The sequence below is a fragment of the Rhineura floridana genome, chromosome 1, assembly GCF_030035675.1.
Source record: "Rhineura floridana isolate rRhiFlo1 chromosome 1, rRhiFlo1.hap2, whole genome shotgun sequence".
Taxonomy (NCBI): Eukaryota; Metazoa; Chordata; class Lepidosauria; order Squamata; family Rhineuridae; genus Rhineura; species Rhineura floridana.
The window spans coordinates 131535029-131559267 of NC_084480.1; the positions used below are offsets into that span (position 1 = coordinate 131535029).

Consider the following 24239-nt stretch of genomic DNA (forward strand, 5'->3'; position numbering starts at 1 on the left):
AAACAAAAATAAAAAAAGGACTGTTGACACACAGCCCACATATGGTTAAGAGCAAGATATTAGAGCATTCACTGCTCTGTCACAGAAACTAGTGCTGACTAAGATCAAGTGCTTATGAAATCCAACTCTCTTTGAGACCTTTGAGAACTCCAGCCAGTCAGAAGAGCAATATGGGGTGGGATCAGCAGGCTAGCTCAGTATAAGGCAGCTACTTTTGTTCAATCCGGTGAACCGCTTGAAATGTGAGCTGTTTTCTGCCTCATTCCGGTTAGACAGTAAACAAAGACATCTAATTCAGCACAGTTTACACTGGAGCTGCAACAGCCAAGGCTGTCAGTTTTCTTTTTGACCCCAATCTTCAGACACTGAAAAATCACACAGTACTAAGATTTGAAAATACTTGAACCCAGGACTGGCTGTTTATTTTCATGAATGCCAAAACAGAATACTTCCAATACACAATAGTCACTTTATTGATGGTGAAGTGTGAGCTATGATCCAGGTCTTATGTTCAAAGCTCACAGCTATTAACTCACTGGGTGGCTTCAAACAAGTCACATTCTCTGTTTCACTCACACAGAGACTCATCTGGAATATCAGAATAATAATACCTTAAAAGGTTGATGTAAGGATTACTGAAATAATGCAGGTAAAGCACTGTGATGTTTTAATGCGCTATATTAAATTGTTTAATGTGCTATGCTTAGTGTGTTGTAATAAATACAAGAACAGAAAGAGCCAACTGAAGTACATAATAGTTATAAACAATTTTGGGACCAGAAGGAAAGAAAAAACAGGGTGCCTCAGAACTCATTTTAAGTAGTTTAATGTCCCCTGAAAAGAAAATGTCTGCATCAAGAATTAAAGTCATTACAATGAATAAAATATCTTCAGCTAGGAGTCCTCTCTTATTTTCACAAGCCACCAACTGGAGGATTAGAAAGATAGCAGCTGTTGTACTAGATGAACCCTGATGTTCTTCATTCCAAAGATTCTCTCTCACTCTAACTCAAGTCGTGGTAACACAGGAAGAATAAGGTTTCCAAAGGCAGAATCTTGAGTTATAAAGTATCCTGAAGAATGTGCATGGGCATGCTGGAAGAGAAACATACCCACATGAAAACTGCACATAATAAAGCCATGCAAGTGAAGACTCCCTACTTCTATCCCAGGTTAAGGAGCACATAAAAAAAAAATCAGATTTGGAGATTTTTTTAAATCTGTGTCAGGGGTTCAATCCCGCACATAGTTGGATTGCTTAAATCCTTTTGACCTCTGCAGGATTTAAACAAACTAACTGTGCAGAATTGCAACTGAAGTCTTGTTAAGAGTCAGGATCATGAATTCAATGTAAAAGACAGGCATGAATGCTTTCCTCAATGACTGTTTGTCCCTCTGCTTATGGTATTGTCTAGAATTCTAAGGTTGTCTTTGCATCCTCCACTGCTTGAGTTCTAGCCTGACAGGATGCTGTGAAAAAAAGAGCCTGAATCTAAAATGAATAATAATGTGGAACAGGATGAACAGGCACCAATACTATTCTTATTGCATCACAAATATTGCCAGGATGTAAACCTACATAATCATCGTGCAATTTCCAAACTTGCAAGATGTACATTAGTTTTTGTTTGCCAGACATGTAAGAGAGGCTTTGGGAACCATAGATTCCGAAGTACCAAAACCAAAAGCCGCTATGAAACTTGAATCACAGCCGAACCAAGCTTACTGTGACTGGGAAAACTCACCTGCAGAGCAGCCTTTTGTTGTGCAGCTATGTGCTGCTGCTCAGCATGATCACGAAAATCCTTGTTAAGGGAGGATCTAGCTAGAGAGATACTGCAAGCAAAGGGGGAAAAAAAGAGATCATACAAATGCAGTGAAAGAAACAACTAGCACAGAACCGAGGTGGAGATTTTGGCATGGCTAGGGTGGGTATTTCAATGTCAAGAAGTTCCATGGTCTCCTGCTTGAAATTTTGGGGGATTGGATATGCAAAATGGTGTGCACACACCAGGTGGACAATTCTATACGGGAACACTCACTCCAGTGATGGCAAGTTAAGTTAAACAGAAAGGAAGCCCATGCCCCAGTGTAAGCCAGAATGGAAGTCAACGGGAAGACTTGCAGTAGGACGATACTAGGGGCTCCCAGCAAGTTTTGCTCTCTCACCAGTGCCACCCAATAACTTGCCTGAGTGATACCTGAATAAAACAGCATTACTAACCAGGGGTCCATAGTCTTCAGGATGGGGAGTTCATATGTTTGGAAGAGTGGCTGCAGAACTCTGTATGCAGGAAAGAGTTTCCCATTGAGATTGAGGCCAGACAAGGTCTCTTTGTAGCCAACAAGACACAGGACACAAAAACGCTACTACTCCACCATGGGCACTAAATCAAGTCCTAGGCTCAACACTTGGAAGAGGAAAATAAATGATATAATGAGAGTCGTATTTAGTTTTTGTTTTTCAATTCAGGGCCCACTTAAAAATCTCAGTGGCTTACTGCAAATCTCAGGTCTATAAAAACTGAGAAGGGCCAATACCCTGGTTTGGAGGTGGTGGTAGGAAAACAAAAAATCCTGCAGACTGTGAGATTTTGCCACTTTATTTGGAAGGGGGGGGAAGGAGTTTTTGTTTTGGTTGTGGGCGCTAGATAGGATCCAAATCCAACTGAATGTAGTAACTTGATACTCCTAAAAAAGCAATTACATCATCCACATTGCTACTCTTTTCCCGTGTACTTTGAAAACTGGATGCATAATACATAATAAAAGCATTCCAAAACACAAATGCTGCTGTGAACTATTTGATGATGAAGATATGACAGAGGGGAGGGACAGGGGAAGGCACTGTCTGTGCCTAGTTCTCAGATAGATGTGTTATTTTGGTGCTTAATTAGGGTGGTGTAGTGGTTAAGGTGTTGGACTATGACCTGGGAGACCAGGGTTTGAATCCCCACCCAGCCATGAAGCTGACTGGGTGACCTTGGGCCAGTCACTGCCTCAGCCTCAGAGGAAGGCAATGATGAAATCACCTCTGAATACCGTTTACCATGAAAACCCTATTCATAGGGTCGCCCATAAGTCGGAATCGACTTGAAGGCAGGCCATTTCATTTTTTAGGGTGCTGAAGATTCAAAAAACAAATCATCACATGCATTTTTCTCAACTGTGTTTGCACATAGACATAAGAAGGAATAATAACACAAAAGATAACACTGATTTTTTTTCTTTCAAGTATGTAAATGCATATCCCCGCCTGCTTTCCCTTAAAAAGATTCTGAAAATTTTTTACAAGATGGGAAAGGGCTGTAAGCTCAGTGGTGGAACATCTGCTTTGCATGCAGAAGGTCCCAGGTTTCATGCCCAGCATCTCCAGGTAGGGCTGGGAAAAATTTCCTGCCTGAAACCCTGGAGAGCCACTGCCACTCAGGTAGAGACAATGCTGAGCTAGATGGACCCATAGTCTGACTCGGTATATGGCAGCTTCCTCGGTTCTGCAATTTCATCCTTTCTAATTCTAAAATTAGAGCCTTTTTGCAGCAAGGACTCCTGCGGCACACAACTCTTTATTGTTTGGCTTTAAAGCACTAACATGGTTACCCCTTTGGAATCTGTGCCTCTGGAAGGAACCAAATTTAGCAACACAGAGGGAGAATTTGTGGCTTTTATGGGTTCTGGGAACCTACTGATGTTCTTCTACTGGAATTCAGTATGTGTTCTAACCATCTCATCTTCTACTGTTGGCAGCCTTCAGTGTTTGGATTTTAGTCATTTATTCATTCCTTTAAATGACATCTATCCCAATTTTCTACATCAAAATGTACTTATAATCTACTGCCTTGTGTTGTAACGGTTGTTACCAATCTGTTGATAGTTTTAATTTCCATTTTATTATATTTGTATTGTGTTTTAAGATTGTTGTTAGCCACCCTGGGGCCCAGTAGGAGGAAGGGTGAGGAAGAATAATAATCAATCAATCAGTCCTTGCCTTATTGCATTGTAGTTATTAAGACTGATGTATTTTTGTGTGTAAGCCACCACTGAGAGACAGCTTTGGCTGAGGAATGGATTAAAAATATAATATCTTTTCAAAAAGCTAACTATTCAGGAGTTGCCAATGTGGTGCCTGTGGGCGAGGCCTTCCCTGGAGTGGATAGAGTTCCCTTTGCCTGAGGAAATTAGGATTGAATGAAGCATTCTATTGTAGGCAATAGAAAATGTTATGAGCACCACACACATACACCAGAACAGTTTATCTGGATTGCAAATGTGCCGACAGGCTCACAGAGTCTGAAGTTTTCCCTCTCCAGAGGGAAAGATCAAAAGAGAGAAGATGCAAATGGAAGGTGTATGCTGGCTGGCTATCCCTCTCAAAGCTGGTTGCTGGAAACAATCAGCATACAACTCTTGATTGTTGTGAAGTGCGTCCATGAGAGGTACATATGGCTGATATGAGAAAGCAACATGCACCTTCCCTCTTTAATCAGTGAGCATGACTGAAACAAAGAGACAGGTCTCTAAACATACTGTACCTGGCTCCAGGGTGATTTGTGGAAGATTGGTTTTGCATCAGTAGCTTCCTCTTTTCCTTGTCTAGCTCAGCCAAGATCGCAACCCTGTTCTTATTCTGAAAGCCTGGCAACAGTGAGGGGAATGTAAATGTCAGTGATGCATCCTATTTCTTTGAACCACCCTATAACTTCACCGGTTTAAAGCCTTTCCAAAGTGGATGATGATGAATATCAATGAAGAACATACTCATCTTCAGAGCCAAAAAGCACCATCCTTGAAGTCTATTTATAACTTTCCTTTCTTCTCTCCTCATTTATAACATGAAATAGCTTCTGAACAATATCTTCCATGCTAGCCATTTAAGAGAAGTATTTAATCTCAAATTTGGCATCCTAGAGCAGCCTGCTTCATGTGCAAGCAAATTTCTGCACTAAAGCATAGCTTATTCCATTATAAATGCCCAGTCACAGAGTTCAGCATTGTAACTATCTTATTCTAAACACAGAAAACACCTGCACCTGGAACAATTTGTACCAAATGTAAACCTTTTGGTTGATTCCAGAAAATTTGCTGAAGATCAGGCTACATATGTCTGTGTTCTTCTGCCATCCATTGGAACATGATTCCATTTTGGGATTCAGAGTTCATTTAAAATAAAATAAATTCTAGTCCTGGTGGTTGCAGAGATATATGTTTGAGAGCCAATTGTGGTGTAATGGCTAGAGTTTGGGGCTAGGATCCAGGAGACCAAGGTTCAAATTCCCACTCAGCTATGAAGCCCATTGGGTGACCTTGGGCCCATCGCTGACTCTCAGCCCAACCTACCTCGCACATGGTTGTTGTGAGCATAAAATGGGAGGGGGAGGAGACCCATATATGCCACCTTGAGCTCCTTGGAGGAAAGGTGGGATGGGATATAAGTTATTATTATTATTATTAACTTTATTTATACCCCCCTGTTTTCCCAAATGACATAAATAAATAAATGCAATAATTAATAATTAACAAAAATAAATAGCATAAGTGGCAGAGGGGCTGGAGGAGCAACAGAAGAATCAGATTAGAGAAGAAAGGTACAAGAACATATTGTTTTCCAGTTCTCATTTTGGGATTTTTCCTGTGGCTGACTCAACCTTCACACTTGAGGGCTACTTTTTCAAAAACAAGCACAATGCATTAACCACATTTATGAAAGTGACAGTCAAGATAGAATAAGGGTTATGCAGCTTTTAGAGAAAATCATATTGATTGTTTACAGCTGAAATGTGTGGTTATGCTATGGCCGTCCAGCTTGTGTGGACTTCGGCAGCCTTCAGCATGGAAGAGATTTCCTGCAGATCAACACCTATGGAAACATGGGCTACAATGTTCATTCCGTTTAAATAAGCAGCAGCAGCAACTTCCATTTATACAGCATTCATTCTGGAATGCTTTCACAGATATGCCACTTTGGGGGACTATTTCAGGGGCTACTGCAGAATAAAGGCTATCTGAACTGTAGACAAAAGGCCAGACAGACTATGCAATTTATGATGAGGCAATTTTTAAAAAACTGTTTCCAAGTCAGCACCTAAGTGAGTCTGTGCATCCTTACTATCTAATTTTAAACCAGTGGAATTTTACACATTGTAGTATTAGAAGTAGGACTTAAAAAGAATCAGTAACTGAATTGATAGGGCTTCCTATATAAAACAACAAGGTTTTAGTTTAAATATTACTCATGAAACAAATAAGCCTGGAAGCTTTATGTGCCGATACTGTTGCACCCAGAATGACCTTCTATAAACTTGATAGCCATATGTTGTTATTGTGCTATAAACTATAAGTCTCATTTCACTTGCTCCGTCCTCTGCAAGCAGATTGCTGTTAGTGTGTCATTATACTAAAATCTTACTTGCTTAGTCCAGTGTTCAATTAAGCAAATGTACAAATATATGAGAATGCTACAGGGATACCTAGTTAGGAAGCTGCATGGAAACACACACACACACACAAAGACACATGGCAGATGAACAGAGCAAAGAGCTTTTTGAACTACCAGTGTCTCTTTACCAAGCTATTACTCTAGTTGTGAAATATGCAGACACATTCACATAGGAAGCTGCATTACAATACAGTCAAACCAATGGTCCCTCCAGCTCAATATTGTCCGTACCATGTATGGGGAATCTTTGGTCCTCCAGGTGTTGCTGCAGCTCCCGTCAGCCCCAGGAAGGATGGCCAATGGCCAGGGATGATAGGAGTTGGATGTCAACAACATCTGGAGGTCCAAAGGTCCCATATACTGGTTTATACTGACTGGTAACAGATCTCCAAGATTTCAGGCCTTGGCTTCTCCTTTGCCCCAGAATCTTGCCTTGGATTGAGGGGAATGTGCAAGAGGCCATGCTTTTCCTCTTAGCTCAAGCCAACTGGAGCCTGCAGTGATCACTTCAGAGGGAAGGATCGGCACAGCACTTGACCATGCACTGTTACCAAAATGGGCTTGGCTTGGGCTTTGGGCTAAGAGGAAGAATGTATGTAATTTCTAGAAAAGCACAGAATTTTCAGAAGGGTTTCCCCCCTCACATTATTTTTCAGAAAGGCCGGATAGGGTGTCTACTGGTGGTAGAGTTCTTATCCTGCCAAGCTGGAGCACAGGATTTCAGATCTCAATCACCCATTCACAAGACTAGCCAAGCTTAGAAATAGAATTTATAGGTATAATGGTGCTCTCTGGATGTTGTTGGACTACAGTGTCCATAATCCTGGACTATTGGGCATGCTGGCAGGGGCTGATGGGAATTGGAATTCAACAACAGCTGGGGAGCACCAGGTTGGGGAAGGCTGGAGTAAATAATTACTGCACCATTTATAATAACCTAATTGCTCCTACTGCAATCACAATCAACCAGCCAATTCTCTGATCACATTCTTATAGCAATTTGCATTCTGATGTATTCTCCCACATGTTCAGTAACAATTAAGGAAAATGCATGTCGCTTATTAAATTTCCTTTGAATTATTAAAGTATGAATATTTTACTTGTCTCTGGTAACTGCGGCCACATATACAGAACAATGTAATACATTCAGTGCTTTGTGGATGTGGTGTCCTTTGGGAAATTGGCACATAAAGACTAATTAATGTCCTCAAGCAGGAGACTCTACATTAGGATCAATTATTTAAGTGCTAAATAAAATGGTGTCTGAAGTTCTTTCCTGGCCCTTACCCTCCACAAAGAATAACAAAATTCTAAGATGTACTATGATTTTTAAATTAGGACAGTTTTTAATGAGAAAAATAGTCACCTCTTTAAGGGACATCACAGAAAAAAGAAATGTTTTCTTTCTACAGACTTCCATGTGGCAAAAGCTACCAACAAATCAATCCAAAAAGTATATATTGGCAATGAGGAAAAAGTTTATTCTACAAAACTGTTAACTCCACAGCCTTTCCCCCTCCCCCCAAAAGTAATTCTGAAATCTCATACAATACACTGATGAGTGCAAGAAAAAGTTTCCTAAAACGCCGAGTGCAGGGCTGGCAATGTCCCTTGTGCTGCGATTCCCAAGCGTCTGACAACCTGGGAACCCCATGTAAGATCTTTTGATAGATGGGACAAAACAGTGCACCTGCCAATCATGTGATGACATATTATGTAATTGCCAGGTGGGTTGTCCCAGCCACCTGTCAAAGTTGGCTCCTGGAGCCAAAAAGATTCCCCACCCCTGCAATACAGCCTCCAAACTGTTGGGATTTTCTGATCACCTCCCTATCAGTTTCCCTAATTTTTCAACAAATTGGCCCAAGAAGATCCACTGCCTTAAGACAAGATGGCTGATTTCTAACACTTATTTATTTATTATTTAATTTATTATTTGATTTATATCCCGCCCTTCCTCCCAGCAGGAGCCCAGGGTGGTAAACAAAAGCACTAAAAACACTTTAAAACATCATACAAACAGACCTTAAAATACATTAAAACAAAGCAACTTTTAAAAGATTTTTTTTAAAGCTTTGAAGACATCTTCAAAAAAAAAGGTTAAAAACCATATTGTTTTAAAAAATATTTAAAAATATATTAAAAGCAATTCCAACACAGATGCAGACTGGGATAGGTCTCAACTTAAAAGACTTGTTGAAAGAAGAAAGTCTTCAATAGGCACCAAAAAGATAACAGAGATGGCGCCTGTGTAATATTTAAGGGTAGGGAGTTCCACAGGGCAGGCGCTGCCACACTAAAGGTCCGTTTCCTACGTTGTGCAGAACGGACCTCCTGTTAAGATGGTATCTGCAGGAGGCCCTCACCTGCAGAGCACAGTGATCGACTGGGTATATAAGAAATAAGACGGTCTTTTAGGTATCTTGGTCCCAAGCTGTATAGGGCTTTGTACACCAAAACTAGAACCTTGAACACTTCAGAATACAGCCGTGATATTTCATGCTCGAATACTCTCCCACACAAAAGAACTCTCCCCTGTGGAAGAAACCATCCTGTTTGGGACAACTAGTATGATGGGAAAACACTCAGTTAGAACCCTCTCCCACAGAGAGTGCAGTTTTGATGTGGGGGAGCATTCAAGCTGCACTCCAAAGCCCACAAGTGCCCTAGGACAGTGAGCCTTCTGGGCCCATTGGCTGAAAAGTTAGCAAAACATGAAAATGGAACAGAATCAAAACACCCTTGATACAATTCATTATTATTATTATGTTTTATTTCTAGGCTGCCTTTTGGCCAAAAAGGCCCCCAAGGCAGCTTACACACAAATAAAAAACACAAATACAAAATACAAATAAAAACAATACAATTTACAAAAATCAAACTAACAAAATTATAGCATTTCTAAAAAGCAATTCATAGTTACGATTAGTCAGAAGCCAAGAACAGGAGTTAGCCTCCTGCTACATATTAGCTGAAGCATAATATGTAGAAAAAATGCCATAATTGGTTGCTGGTGAATAAAAGAAAAGCAGCAAAAATAATGAATTTATCACCTACAAATACATTTCAAGAAGCTCCATTTCAAACTCTAAATGTATTAAAGCAATGAGGAAAGCAATTACTCAACCCTGGCATCCTGACAAATGTTTAAGACTAGCAAAATGTCAATAGTTATGACAGATGAAGCCTTTCTATTACAGAAAGAACCCTGTGGGCTCTTGTACACAGAAGCCCTCTTGAGGTGTTCTCCACATGTAGACTCGATGCACAGAGAATGGGACCCTGCTGGTCCCACCTCTGACATCTTGCACGGCACTGGCTTCACTCTCTGGACAGACATGCAGGGGGGCAGATATTTGAATAAGGAAAGCCTATGTGTGAGCAGCGCCCAGGAGTTCCTACTGCATGGAAACCCAGACTTTTCTTAGGCAGATGTCCAGGGGGTAGAGTCAGTGCCATGTAGGGTAGCAGCAGCAACCGCACCTCACTGCCACCTTCTCCACATATAGGTCCTATAGCATTTCTGTATCTCATAGAACTCCAGAGGGAAGGCAAATGAGTCAGACCATAGCTGCACAACCTTACCTTTTCGCTGGCATAACCCATCCTGGATGCTGTCACTTAATCACACTCATGCACAATATAGCTGTGGGGGATGGGTTGTTTAGCAGGAAGTATAAAAAGATTACTATATATTCTACAATTCAATAAAAAGTTTAAAAATTCAGTGGGTCTTTACTGTAAAAGGTCACATCTACAGCGCACATTTACAGCGCATGACTTACCCCAAAGATCCTGGGAATTGTAGTTTATTAAGGGTGTCAAGAATTGTAGCTCTATGAGGGGTAAACTATAGTTTCCAGGATTCTTTGGGGGAAAACTATGTGCTTTAAAGTATGGTGTGGCTGTGATCATAGTCTCCTCAATAAAGGACTCACTTCATCTAGATATTCATTTACATGCCTACCTCCTAAAAACACTTTGAAGGGCGAAAGGTGGTTTAATTCAACCCTTAAACTGATTTTATTGCACTATGTAAACCATCAACATTTTTATTATTTTATACAGAGTGGTCCAAGTATCAATAGGTGGTGCTACATAAATAAGTATCATTAGAATTCAAGTTTGTTTCATGATTCCATGAGAAGGGCACCACACCTGTAAGAGGTGCCAAATTCATGGATGTTGAAAAGATCCTGGAGACCATATTTATGAATCCAGAACATCAGTTACAAAAAACGGTGCTGAAAATCGTTGCTCTTTATCTATCTCTAGTCATGTACAACCAGTTGCATGGAGCAACTAATAGGCCCGGTACGGAAATGCAAAACCCCACCCAAATGAGAAGAGGTACCCTGTGAGTTCAGTGTGGACCAAACAAAATGTCTCTGTGGGATACAAGGATGGATCTGGACTCAGACACCCCTTCCTGGATCAGGATGACCACATCTTCCCCGACCTTCAGTGACAGTTAGTTTAGACCAGCTTGTAAGAAGGTTACATATGAGGTTAGAGATAGTAGGCCTCAATGCCAAATGCCGCCAAATGCCGCCAAAAGGTTTAGGGAGAAGTCACTAAGGTTTTCCCACAGCAAAAAATCTCAAATTAAAATAAAATCATGTAATATCACATAACAGATGTTTCATTTGTTTTTATTACCCATAAGTGGAAAGCAAAGATTAGTTTTTGTAAGCATTTTGACTTTAAGAAGGAACCAAAAGAGAATCTGTAGTACTAGCTACACAGACAGGAGCAAAACATGATCAAATATAATATTTACCTTGTCCAGGAGGATTTGAAGCCATCTTGCTAAGTTCCACCTTAGTCTAAACAAGCAGCTATAATGTGTGATGTGAAAAGCTATAAAAATGAACAGAAATTAATGTGTGAAAATATAAGGCATGGAACTCTAAAGCTCAGTAATGTACTAATACATATCAACATATTGTTCCTTCAGTTTGTGGAATGCTTGCAAAAAATGCAGAGTAGCAGCTATGTTATAGTAAACACAAAGATTCCTGTGGCACCCTAAAGATTAATAGATTTGTTGTGCCATAAGCTTTCACGGAGCAAAGATCAGTTCATCACTGTTTTTAAAAGTCATTGGTAACCAGAGCAAAAATGCAGCAGCCAGGTTATTACTGGAGCTGCCAACTGGAAGGGTGTGGCCCTGTTGTTGAAACAACTACACAGACATCTGGTTGGTTTCCAGGCCCAATACAAAGTATTGGTAAGGACCTTAAGCCCTTTATAGCTTGGGACCAGGATATCTGAAAGCTCACCTTCTTGTGTATGAATGTGCCTGCTTTTTAAGATCATCATGGGAGATCCTCCTGCGTGAACCAACAACCAACGACCAGTGGTTCACATTTAGCTGAGCCTAGACTTTGAAACTCCTTCCCATGTAAATAGTTTCTTCTTCAGGAAGATCCTTGGCTTTGGCTGTAACATTATTTCAGATGGTATCTCAGCGCTACTTTTATTTTGTAGCTTGCTGTTACGTGCTTAATTTATAGGATATTTTTGCTTTTATTTTTACTGATTGCAAGCCACCTTGGGATTCTTTTTGAGGAAAGATGGGAGAATTTTTCTTTAAGTTAAATAATATAATATAATATTGTTGAGCATGGGGGGGGGGTTGGAATGGATGATTTCTATGGGTCACCTTTCCAGCCCGATTTGGAATCCTGTACCTTGGAATGAGGAACTGACTCTGCTGGCCCATGAGTCCTTTGTTTTGATAATAAGAGTGGCCAGGTAGTTAATGGGCCTATTTAGTTGCCCCGGCAACTGGTGAAATGGGCCAGGAAGATCCTTTTGTTATTGAAACTCTTCAGGAGAGCATCCCCACCCCCAGCCGAGGAGAGTTTTGTGCTGGTAGTTGTGGAGTGTGTTCTAGAGAATGGCTGGGGGCTGCAGGCACGCAGAGAGGTTATCCCTCTGCATCATGGCTATAGGATGCCCCTGCACCCAGATGGGGAAGTGGGATATTGGACTGCTGATGCATTGAACCCCTCCATTCTGAAGCTCAGGTTGGAATGTGTGTAAATAAATAAACCATATTTCATAAAGATACCGCAGTCTCCGCTGACCGTCTTCCCAAAGGAAACCAAACCCTGGATGGGTACAGGGACCCCCGAATTCTCACCGCTCGGAGATTGGGGGAGGCGCGCAACAATATATTATAATATAATTTAATATAATTTAATATAATATAATATATAAAAGGGCTAATGAGAGCCAGTGTGGTGTAGTGGTTAAGGTGGCAGACTACGACCTGGGAGACCAGGGTTCAAATCCCCACACAACCATGAAGCTCACTGGGCAACCTTGGGCCAGTCACAGCCTCTCAGCCTCAGAGGGAGGCAATGGTAAACCCCCTCTGAATACCACTTACCATGAAAACCCTAATCATAGGGTCGTCATAAGTTGGGATCAACTTGAAGGCAGTCCATTTCAATGGGCTAATAGGAATGTGGCCTTCCATATATTTAGGCTCAGTAGTGCTGGTCACCCATTTGCTCAGAAGACAGCTGGTTTGTCAACTACAGCTATTGGACTATTTCAGACATCACACAAACCCATTTCAAACCATGGATTATGAAGCTAGCTTGTTTCAACAAAAAAGGTTAACCATAGTTTAGGATTTGGACAATGCAAAGTGAAGTTAATCAAAAAGAAAAGCAAAAGCTTCTAATTTCCTCCTCACAGATTAGCACAAATTTTGATATATCAGGGAGGGAGGAAAAGAAAGAATAGTTTCTCTCAGTTTGTTCTTAATTTTGTCAGCCTCCATTATCTCTGCTCTTGCAGCAAGATCCAATTAATTCAATGGTTTGTATTCCTAAGTAAGCATACATAAAAAGGTAAAGGTGTCCCCGCACTTGTAGTGCGAGTCATTTCCGACTCTTAGGGTGACATCTTACGACGTTTACTAGGCAGACCATATATATGGGTGGGATTGCCAGTTCCTTCCCCGGCCTTTCTTTACCCCCCAGCATATGCCGGGTACTCATTTTACCGACCACGGATGGATGGAAGGCTGAGTGGACCTCGACCCCTTTTACTGGAGATTCAACTTCCTCCTTCCGTTAGAATCGAACTCCGGCTGTGAGCAGAGCTTCGGCCGCATTACTGCCTCTCCCGCCACTCTGAGCCACAGAGGATCTCACATACATAAGATTGCATTTTTTCTCCCCCCCCAAAAAAATAGGAGTGGGGAACCTTTTTTTGATTGTGCATCTCTGCTAATATAGTTTTTTTGTGGGGATAGAATAATTGGAAGGGCAATTCCTTAATGTGTGCAGGGAGGAGAGGAAATGGGTGCAATCCTGTAGCTGGGAGCCACATCGTAGCTCTGCATGCCTAGAGTAGCTTTTGAGCCTCTAACAGCTAGGAACAGGTGTCTTCCTGAAGGATCCTCTGCTTTGCTTTAGCCTAGCTTCACACTCTACATTATAGATATTTTGGGACCCTATTCTTGGGAATGTAATGTGTTTAAACAGTTTTGAATGTCCCAGAGGGACAGACTGGGAATCCTTTTGGTGTACCGCCCACCTTGCTGCCCAATGGCTTCCCTAACTGAGCTGACGGAAGTGGTCTCGGAGATACTGTTGAGATCCCCCAGACTATTAGTACTGGGAGATCTCAACATTCATGCTGAGGCTACTTTGTCTGGGGCAGCTCAGGACTTCATGGCCGCCATGACAACCATGGGGCTGTCTCAATATGTTAGTGGCCCAACACATACATCGGGGCATACTCTTGACCTGGTCTTTGCTACTGGACATGGGGATAGTGATCTGGATGTGGGGAGTTTTACATCTCTCCCATTGTCATGGACAGATCATTGCTTGCTGAAGTTTAGACTTTCAGTAGCCTTTTCCCTCTGCAAGGGTGGGGGACCTATTAAATTGGTCCGCCCCCGGAGACTAATGAATTCTGAAGGTTTTCAAAAGGCTCTGGGGGGTTTTCCGGCTGATAAGACTGGCGCTCCTGTCGAAGCCCTGGTCGATCTGTGGAATACAGAGATGACCCGGGCTGCTGACACGATCGCTCCTGCACGCCCTCTCCTATGTAGAGCTCATACAGCTCCTTGGTATACTCCGGAGCTGAGAGCGATGAAACAAGACAGGAGGCGGCTTGAGCGGAGATGGAGACGAACTCCCGACGAATGCAATTATGAGCTGGTTCGTGCTTCTACTAAGCTCTATGTAGGAGCGGTGAGGGCGGCAAAAAAACAACAACATTTCGCCGCCACTATTCAGTCATCTCTCTCACGCCCACAGGAGCTTTTTAAAGTGGTTCGTGGCCTACTTCATCCAGGCCTACAAGACACGGCAGATACATCGGTAGCTCGATGTAATAAATTTGCTGAACACTTCCAGCATAAGATCTCATGCATTCGCCGGGACTTAGACTCCTATTTAATAGCAGTTAATCCTACTGAGGTGTCCAGAGCACAGTCTTGTCATGTTTTGTTGGATGAGTTTCAGTTCGTTCAGCTCGAGGACGTGGACAAGGTGCTTGGACAGGTTCGTGCGACCACTTCGGTACTGGATCCTTGCCCCTCTTGGCTAATTAAAACTAGCAAGGAAGGAACAGTTGGCTGGGCCAAGGAAGTGATTAATGCCTCTTTACGAGAGGGAGTGGTCCCTGGCTGTCTGAAAGAGGCGGCAGTGAGACCACTCCTGAAAAAACCTTCCTTGGACCCAGAGGATGTCAGCAGCTACAGACCAGTAGCCAATGTTCCATTCCTGGGCAAGATCCTGGAACGTGTGGTTGCTGACCAGCTCCAGGCGCTATTGGATGAAACCGATTATCTAGATCCATTTCAATCGGGGTTCAGGCCTGGTTTTGGCACTGAGACTGCCTTGGTTGCCCTGTTTGATGACCTATGTCGGGAGAGAGACAGAGGGAGTGTAACTCTGTTGATTCTCCTTGACCTCTCAGCGGCTTTTGATACCATTGACCATGGTATCCTTCTGGAGAGGCTTGCGGAATTGGGAGTTGGAGGCACTGCTTGGCAGTGGTTCCGGTCCTACTTAGCGGGTCGTCTCCAGAAGATAGTGCTTGGGGAACATTGCTCGACACCGTGGGTTCTCCAATGTGGGGTCCCGCAGGGTTCGGTTCTGTCTCCCATGCTTTTTAACATTTATATGAAGCCGCTGGGGGCGGTCATCAGGAGTTTTGGAGTGCGTTGTCATCAGTATGCTGATGACACGCAGCTCTACTTCTCCTTTACATCTTCTTCAGGTGAGGCAGTCGACGTGCTGAACCGTTGCCTGGCTGCGACAATGGACTGGATGAGAACTAACAAACTGAGACTCAATCCTGACAAGACTGAGATGCTGTTGGTGGATGGTTTCTCTGATCGGATGGTGGATATATACCCTGTCCTGGATGGGGTTACACTCCCCCTAAAGGAACAGGTGCGTAGTCTGGGAGTCATCTTAGACTCTTCCCTCACACTTGAGGCTCATGTAGCCTCGGTGGCCCGGAATGCGTTCTACCAACTTCGGTTGGTAGCCCAGCTACGTCCCTATCTGAGTAAGGAGGACCTCTCATCAGTGGTACATGCTATGGTAACCTCGCGTCTGGACTACTGCAATGCGCTTTACGTAGGGCTACCTTTGAAGACGATTCGGAAGCTACAGCTAGTGCAAAATGCGGCAGCCAGACTGCTAACAAGAACTAAGCGGTCTGAGCATATAACACCTGTGCTAGCCCGTTTGCACTGGCTTCCAATATGCTTCCGGGCCAGATACAAAGTGTGGGTACTTACCTATAAAGCCTTATACGGCGCGGGACCACGATATCTGTCGGAACGCCTCTCCCGATATGAACCGGCCCGTACACTACGGTCTACTACGAAGGCCCTCCTCCGGGTTCCGACTCATAGGGAAGCCCGGAGAGTGGTGACAAGATCTAGGGCCTTCTCAGTGGTGGCCCCCGAACTATGGAATGGTCTCCCCGAGGAGGTGCGCCTGGCGCCGACACTATCATCTTTTCGGCGCCAGGCTAAAACCTTTCTCTTCTCTGAGGCATTTTAATTCCTGTTAATTGTAAATTATTGTATTTTGATTTTAGACTGTACAGTTTTGTGCACAGTTTTGTGTTATTTTTATTGTATTTTTAATGTTCACCGCCCAGAGAGCTGTTGCTAGTCGGGCGGTATATAAGCTTAATTAAATAAAAATAAATAAATAAATTTTAAATTGTTGTGACCAGCCTTGGGTCCACCTTGGTGAAGGGCAAATGCAGAAGGACTGCCTTCAAGTCGATCCCGACTTATGGTGACCCTGTCAATAGGGTTTTCATGGTAAGCAGTATTCACAGGTGGGTTATCATTGCCTTCCTCTGAGGCTGAGAGGCAGTGACTGGCCCAAGGTCACCTACTGAGCTTCATGGCTGCGTGGGGATTCGAACCCTGGCCTCCCAGGTCATACTCCAACACTCTAACTACTACACCACACTGGCTTTCTGGTGAAGAGCAGGTAATTAATAATACAAGAGCAGTAGAGAGGAGCACCCAAAATCGGGGAACACACAGAAGAGCATCAGAAACAAAGCAGGCATGACTCAAGCACCCAGTGCAACTTAGAGCCAACCCCACTGGCTATATCTGCAAGACACTGGTACCCAACATTCTCTCTTTTTTTTTCTTGGCAGGCTGTCTATACCTTTAGCACCTACAAGACAGGCATAACTTCAGTAGACAGAACTCTTCCCAAAATGAGACATGTCAATAAGAAACCAAAATGTGAAGCCCCTCTCTTCCCCCCCCATTCATTATGCAGGTATTAAGGACACACCTGTCCTATCCAGAAAGAAACACCTGGCAACCTTACTAGAGTAACTTTATCAGTCAAGCTAAGAAGAGAGTGGAACGGGAGGGTGTGGAGCGCGAAACAACACCTAACAAACAACCCAGTGCAATACAAAGGCTTGCAAAATAAACACACTCTTGACAGCAAGTCCCACTGGAGTTACCTCTAAACAGACATGCCTAGTCCGTTGATGTGACTATAGAATCTGAGCAGATTTAGTCTTTTAAGCAGGCAAACATAAAGAGATGCCCTGCCTTTATTACACCTTCTGCTGAGCTACTCCCAAAGCTGTTACTCCTCCTCTCTGCCACCCACCCCTGATCCATCAGGAGACCTGTGGGGTTTTAAAAATATCTGCTAAACAGCTACTCCAGGGGGCAGAGACTAGCGGATTAACATGTGGAGTCAACAGATAAAAAACAAGCCCCGCTCCAGCTCAAAATACCTAACAGGAGGCAATTCTAATTCATTCCCAGTCCACCCTTCATTCTTCTCCGTTCTTTCCTCTGCTTCCCCCACCCCGGTTGCACAGATGAACTCACCCTCTCCCCTCCGGTTGGGATCTTCCCCCCGAACTTCCCTCGCTTACCACGTCATTATGTTTTACGCGTGCGCGAGGTGAGGAATTCCGCCTTTCCTTCCCGTTCATCTCTAATAGGTTCTGCAAAGCTTAGAGTCGGCTGTAGTCGCTAGAGATTTATACAAGGTTAGTGTGACGCACAGTGCCCAGCTTCCGAGTTGAGTTGGAACTTTCACTTGACTCTTTAGTAGGGACAGTCAAACAAAAAAATGCGTCGTCCATGGCGCGAGGGTAAGGCTTCTGCTTTGGGCCATGAAAACGCGGGGGAGGCAATTTTAACTACTTCGGTCTTTGCTGCAACCTGAGGTGTGTTTTTGTGAGTGGAATTTTTGACTGGAAATCCAAACCAGCTCTATTGAACAATCCTAATTGTTGTACGATGGATTTATTAAGGATGTCTTATTAGAGGTCCCTTACTACAGAATTACACGGGACTACATTGCGGGGTTGTGGTAAAGCACTCCCTCTTAGTCGCACACAGCCGCAACCTGTAAAAGGGGGATAATAACGATTGATTTGCGTTTGGAGGACTTGAAAAAGATGCTTCGAATTAAAATCAAATAAATAAAAACAACTTTTTAACGTAAAATAAGATCTGTTTCTACTTTTTGATAGGGGAAGTTACATTGCTGCCCACTCATAGTTACGCTAAAATTTTCTGAATTTCTCTACTGTTTTTACTGACTCCTGTGAATTCCACGGTGTGGGAGGGGGCGTGTCAAAAGAAAAAATCAAAAGGAGCCAGGAAGTCGTTTCTGCAAACAATGGAAGTTTTTCTTTTTCTTTTATAAGTCTATGGCTGGTAATCCTGACGGAACGCAGGACAAACAAACAGGAAGTTAAAGTCCCCCCCCTCAAATTTTCCCCTGCGCCCAAGTCAGCGAAGAGACTATAGATATGAGAAAGTTTACAAGGGACAAATCCTTTTGATTTTAGACGGATTGTTTTGTTTACTTTTGATGTCACGTCTGCTTTGAATAACGAATGTGCCAGGATCAGTCGCCAGCATCTGCAGGTGGGGCTGGGAATGTTCCGTCCGAGAGCCGCTGCCAGTCAGTGTAGACACTCCTGAGGTCGATGTACCAATGGTTCGACTCGGTATAGGGCAACTGCATGTGTACTTCTCACCGGAATGGCACATGGGAGACAATGCAGTTTAACGTTGCAGTCATTTGGCAACGTGATCATTCCACTCCCCTGACCCCCTCCCCCACAAAAAAAGTAGAAGCAAAGACAAAGGTTATGCTTTTTCAAGCTCAAGTCTTATCGTGTGGGATTTTTCCTAATTTTTTAAAAACGTTCTATCCATACCAATTTGGCTGAGGTTGAGAAATAAAGGAGAGAGAAGCTGCGTTATTAACCTGTTTCCCTCTAGCAGTGTTTCTGTCCAAAATTGCCTGGAAACCAGCCCTGTAGCCAGCCTTCCTTTCTAGGTGTGGCAGCCAGGCAGGGCATTTTTTTGGTGCATAACATCAGTAAGTTCTCCCTCTCCCACTCACTGGTGGAGAGGATGTGAGGGCCAGGCCAGGTCAAGGGAAAGGCAGTGACCTTCCCCTCACTCCTCTTCCACGCAGGGTGTGTGTTTACTTTCATAATGGAAACATCAAAATAACAAAAACTTGTTAGATGTTTTGATATGATAAATCTCTATCATTTATCTATGACAAACAATAGATGTATGGAATTATGCATGGAGTGAACATGGATAGAGAAAGGTTTTCTCTCTCTTTCATAACGTTAGAACTTGGGGACATTCAAGGAAACTGAATGTTGGAAGATTCAGGATGGACAAAAGAAAGTACTTCTTCACACAGTGAATAGAATGGAATCCACTCCCCCAAGGGGCAGTGATGACCACCAACTTGGATGGCTTTAAAAAAGGATTAGACAAATTTATGGAGGATAGGGCTGTCATTGACTACTAAATTTATTTATTTATTTAGTTAAATTTTTATACCGCCCACAGCCGAAGCTCTCTGGGCGGTGTACATCAGGATAAAATATTTCATATACAATTAAAATGACAAAGTCAAGCATGAACAACAATAAGGGCATACAACAGCGACTGGAAAGTTAAAAACATAATTAAATCCATACTGAAATACCAATAAATAGACAATACAAATACTAAAACACAACTGTTTTTAATACAAACTCAAATACTAACATACTGGGATGTTAGGATGTTAAAAAGCCTGGGCAAAGAGGAAGGTTTTCACCTGGCGCCGAAAGGACAGTAGTGTAGGCGCCAGGCATACCTCATCAGGAAGGGTGTTCCAAAGTTCGGGCGCCACTACCGAGAAGGCCCTCTTTCTTGTGTGTTTCTTGCCTGTGTTTTCCCTCCACTGTTAGAAGTAGTATGCTCCTGAATTCATGTTCTTGGGAATTGCAGGTGGGGAGAGTGCTGTTGCCCTCAGGTCCTGCTTGCAGGCTTCCCATAGGCATCTGGTTGGCTACTGTGAGAACAGGGTGTTGGACTAGATGGACCATTGGCCTGATTCAGCAAGGCTGCTCTTATATTCCTATCTCTTCTTCTTTCTAGGCCTTCCATTTTATAAAAAGATAAGAAAAACTTGACCATTTCAGCTTTGCTCTGCCTGCCACTGAAAAACCCACCACAAAATGGCTACAAGTGGGAGGGAATGTGACAAGGGAAGGAGATATGAATCAGGTTATGCAAAAAGACAAAAGCAGACAGCTTTGGAAGGACGCAAGGAACAGTTATGCGGTTCAATGCTGAAATATCTAAAGATGGAAAAAGTAAATGTGTCTGAAGGTGCAGTTGACAATGAAAATCAAAATGAAGGAAATGGGTTGAGCAATAGAGAAGATTCACAAAGCACATCTGTTCAAGATGAATATACTAATGTTGTGATGGATACATCTGATGCAGTGTCTACAAAAAATCAACAAGATTCTGTTAATGTTAATACATTAAAAACCAAAGATCTAACATATAAATCTGTTAGGTACATTCCTGGTGAATTGAATTTCCCAATACAGGATATAGATAAGAGTCAGTTATATTCTCAAAGGACCAATTTGAGAAGAAAGTGCAATTTTTCCAGTGGATGATAAAAACAGGCATTTCTCCTCATTCCATTACATTAGAATCCTAAGCAACAAGGAAAAACAAAACAAGCGTTGGTTAGTTTAACCTCCAAGCTAGAACAGTGTTTTTTGTTTTTCCTGTCATCTGTTTTCATCCTTACATGTAGTCTTAGTATCTCATGGCTGCAATGATTGAAAGAACCTTAGTAGTATGTCAAGTCTCATGAAAATAGTTCAGATTGCATACAGTGTGTTCTGAAATGGATGGACTCAGAAAAGAGGCTGAAATGCAGTAAGACTATTGATGCAACGATTTAAAATCAAATCACAGGAAAAGCAACACAGGTGTGAGATTTTGGAAAGACTCTTGGCCGTAATATCAGTATTTAGCACTGAATACCATGGCATTTAGAGGACATATGAATGGTTTAGGAGAGAAATGGAAACTTTTTAGACCTGGTTAAATTTATTGCAAAGTTTGATCTTGTTTTTTGAGAACAAAGCGCATAGAAAATGCTAGTGTGCATAATAATTATTTTGGGGAAAACATTGAAAATGAGTTAATAGCATTGATGGCTAAACAAATTGAAGATACAATTAGTCAAAGATACAGCAGGCAAAATAATATTCAGTAATTCTGGACTGTACCAGAGACGCAAGTGGCACTGAATAAACGATAATAATATTACATCACGTTGATGAAAAGTCAGGAGACATTGAGGAACATTTTGTTGGATTTGTACCTGTAGCAAAAACTACAGCTGAATAATTAGCAGACTGCATACTTCTGGAAATCAACAACCTAAGACTGGACATAAAAAACTGCAGCGGACAAGGATATGATAATGGAGCTAATATGGGGAGAGCAAAAGGTGGTGTAAAAACGAGAATACTAAATATTAATCCTTTGGCTTTCTTTACACCCTGTGAATGTCACAGTTGGGATTGAGTGCTTGGTGATGCAGCAGCATCGTGTCCAAGGGCTAGATTATTTTTTGGTGTTTTGCAAAGACTGTATATGTTATTTTCTGGTCCATCCAGTGGGTGGAATATGTTAAAAGAAAAAGTAAATATTACTGTCAAGCCTTTGGCTGAAACCCGATGGGAATGCAGATTGGGGATTATAAAGGTGTCCAATACCAATTAAAAGATTTTGCTGAATGTCTAGAAAAACTGTCAGAAATAAGTAGTGATCCTGCATTTTGCAGTGAAAACAGTTCAATACAAGAAGAAATTTTGATATACAAGATTGTACTTTCATTAGTAGTGTGGTATGACATTTTAGTGAAAATAAACCTAATTAGTAAAATATGGCAAAAGTGTAATAAGCAGTTGGACGTGGCATTGGTACATATTGAGGAATTTCTATAGTGGTTAGATGATTATCGAAGAAACAGATTTGACTCTGCTCTAGTAATTACCATTGAAATAGCTGATGAAATGGACATTCTGAGGAATTTAAACAAATTAAGCTAGTAAGAAAAAAAGATGTTTTGATTACAAGTGTCCAGAATAACCTACAGCTAACCCTGCAGACAGTTTCAGAATTGAATACCTCAGTGTCATCATTGACATGATTCATTCAAATGCTGAACCTCGATTTGAAGTGTTAAAAACCTACTCAACCAATTTTGGTTTTCTGTACAATATTTCATCTGTAAAGAACAAGTCTAAAGAAGATCTCTTACTGTGTTGTAAAGAACTACAAGTGCTACTTAACGCTGTCTGAGTTGTCCTATTCCAATAACAATGGCCAAGAATTATTTGGGGAACTAAGTATGTGTGCCCAGACTGTACCTCCATACATATATAATTTGTTAAAATATATTATAGATAATAATTTAATTGAAGTTTATCCTAATATTTATATAGCATTAAGAATTTTATTAATTCCAGTTACAGTTGCATCAGCAGAAAGGAGCTTTTCCAAACTGAAATTAATAAAAAATTGTTTTAAGATCTATTCTGTGTCAAGAAAAATTGCCCACATTGGCAATTCTATCTATTGAACATAATTTGGCTTCAGAATTAAATTATTTTGCTGTTATAAATAAATTTAGTACTGCAAAAAGTAGAAAAATATATTAAAATTATAATTGTACCCATACATTCAATAAATCCTTGTGATCCACCCATGTAATGATCAGGAGATCCAATCAGGGCTCATGCCTGGCATGCCAAATTCTAGCCTGTGCATCAGCCTTCATGGGATTTTTTTCTTTTCTTTTTATAACTATGTTTATGAGTAGATTTGAGTTGAATATTGCTTTCTGTTTTGAAAATTGAACTAATTTAAAAACTCAGATTGTTTCTATTGCTATACAGACTTTGAGACACTATGAGTTTGGACATTTTCTTATACTTATGGATTTAATGATACTTTGAATTATCCCATTGATTATACTTACTGTGAAATGCTAAATTTCTGGAAGATCCAGCCTTTAAAGCCTGATGTGTCTGTGAAATACAGATTTCAGATGAAGACAACATATTAACTGTTTTGACTTTTTCTGTATAGGCCACATTTGTGAATCTTGAAGCTTTTACTACTATATTTTGTATTTATATTTTAAACTTATTGTATCCTGTTTTATCTCTTTGTAAGTCTAAGGTATTGAACATTTAAAAAATAAAATTCTAATGGATCAGTGAACTTGGATATAGGTGAGTACATTTTTTTATATTAATCAGTTAGATGGAGTAATTTGGTGTAATTGGCTGTATCCATGTTAGGCCATAACCTAAATGGATATCAAGTGGGGGACTGTTAGTTTGGTCCTTGTTAGGCTTACACACAGAGCAACTATGGCATTAAGTGGGTAGAGCAGAACAGCAACCATGATGAACAAGATGGCTGAAATGTGCCGTGTCTGTTTCATTTCTGGCAAAAGCTGCTTGCACCTCTGTACCACTTACAATTCTGGATATTAGTAGAATGAGAAGCTCTGGTGTTATGATAAGAGGGTGGCAAACAGCTATGCAGTCAAAACAATTCTGGAATGCTATGGTTTTGCAAGGTGGCAAGCTAAAGTATGTCAAAGCTAAAGAGCTGCCTGGAAAATCACTGAAGTAGCAAGGGTCCATTTATGCATTTCCCAAACAGATTATGGTAATACATACTTGCATATAATTACGTATTTTGAGGGTCCACCCACACTCGCTGAAATTCATGTAGAATTTATGGGATAATTCCAACCACCTGATCCAATTTGCTGATTAGTATAAAAGGTATATTCAAATTGTGGGTTAGTTAGATTTTTTAGGGAGGAGAGGGAGAGGCAGAATATAAACAATAAACAGAGAAAGCATACAAACTTCTCAAATGGTGTTGCACAAGTTCCCA

At 41.6% G+C, this 24239-nt stretch overlaps 1 protein-coding gene across 5 annotated transcripts; it reads right to left on the reverse strand.

The window, feature by feature from the left end:
• Positions 1-389: 389 nt before the first annotated feature.
• INIP (INTS3 and NABP interacting protein) lies at positions 390-17954 on the reverse strand. 5 transcript variants are annotated; one of them, XM_061632436.1, is made up of 6 exons: positions 17855-17954; positions 11217-11296; positions 4533-4635; positions 2225-2284; positions 1746-1836; positions 390-1095 (listed from the first exon to the last, which is right to left on the reverse strand). In XM_061632436.1, the coding sequence occupies exons 2-6, from the start codon at positions 11239-11241 to the stop codon at positions 1000-1002; spliced, it is 375 nt and encodes a 124-aa protein (XP_061488420.1). In that variant the 5' UTR covers positions 11242-11296; positions 17855-17954; the 3' UTR covers positions 390-999. The 5 variants fall into 5 exon arrangements, with proteins under 5 accessions (XP_061488420.1, XP_061488401.1, XP_061488428.1 ...); XM_061632417.1 differs by having other exon boundaries at positions 17808-17914; XM_061632444.1 differs by lacking the exon at positions 17855-17954 and adding an exon at positions 17711-17798.
• Positions 17955-24239: the final 6285 nt, after the last annotated feature.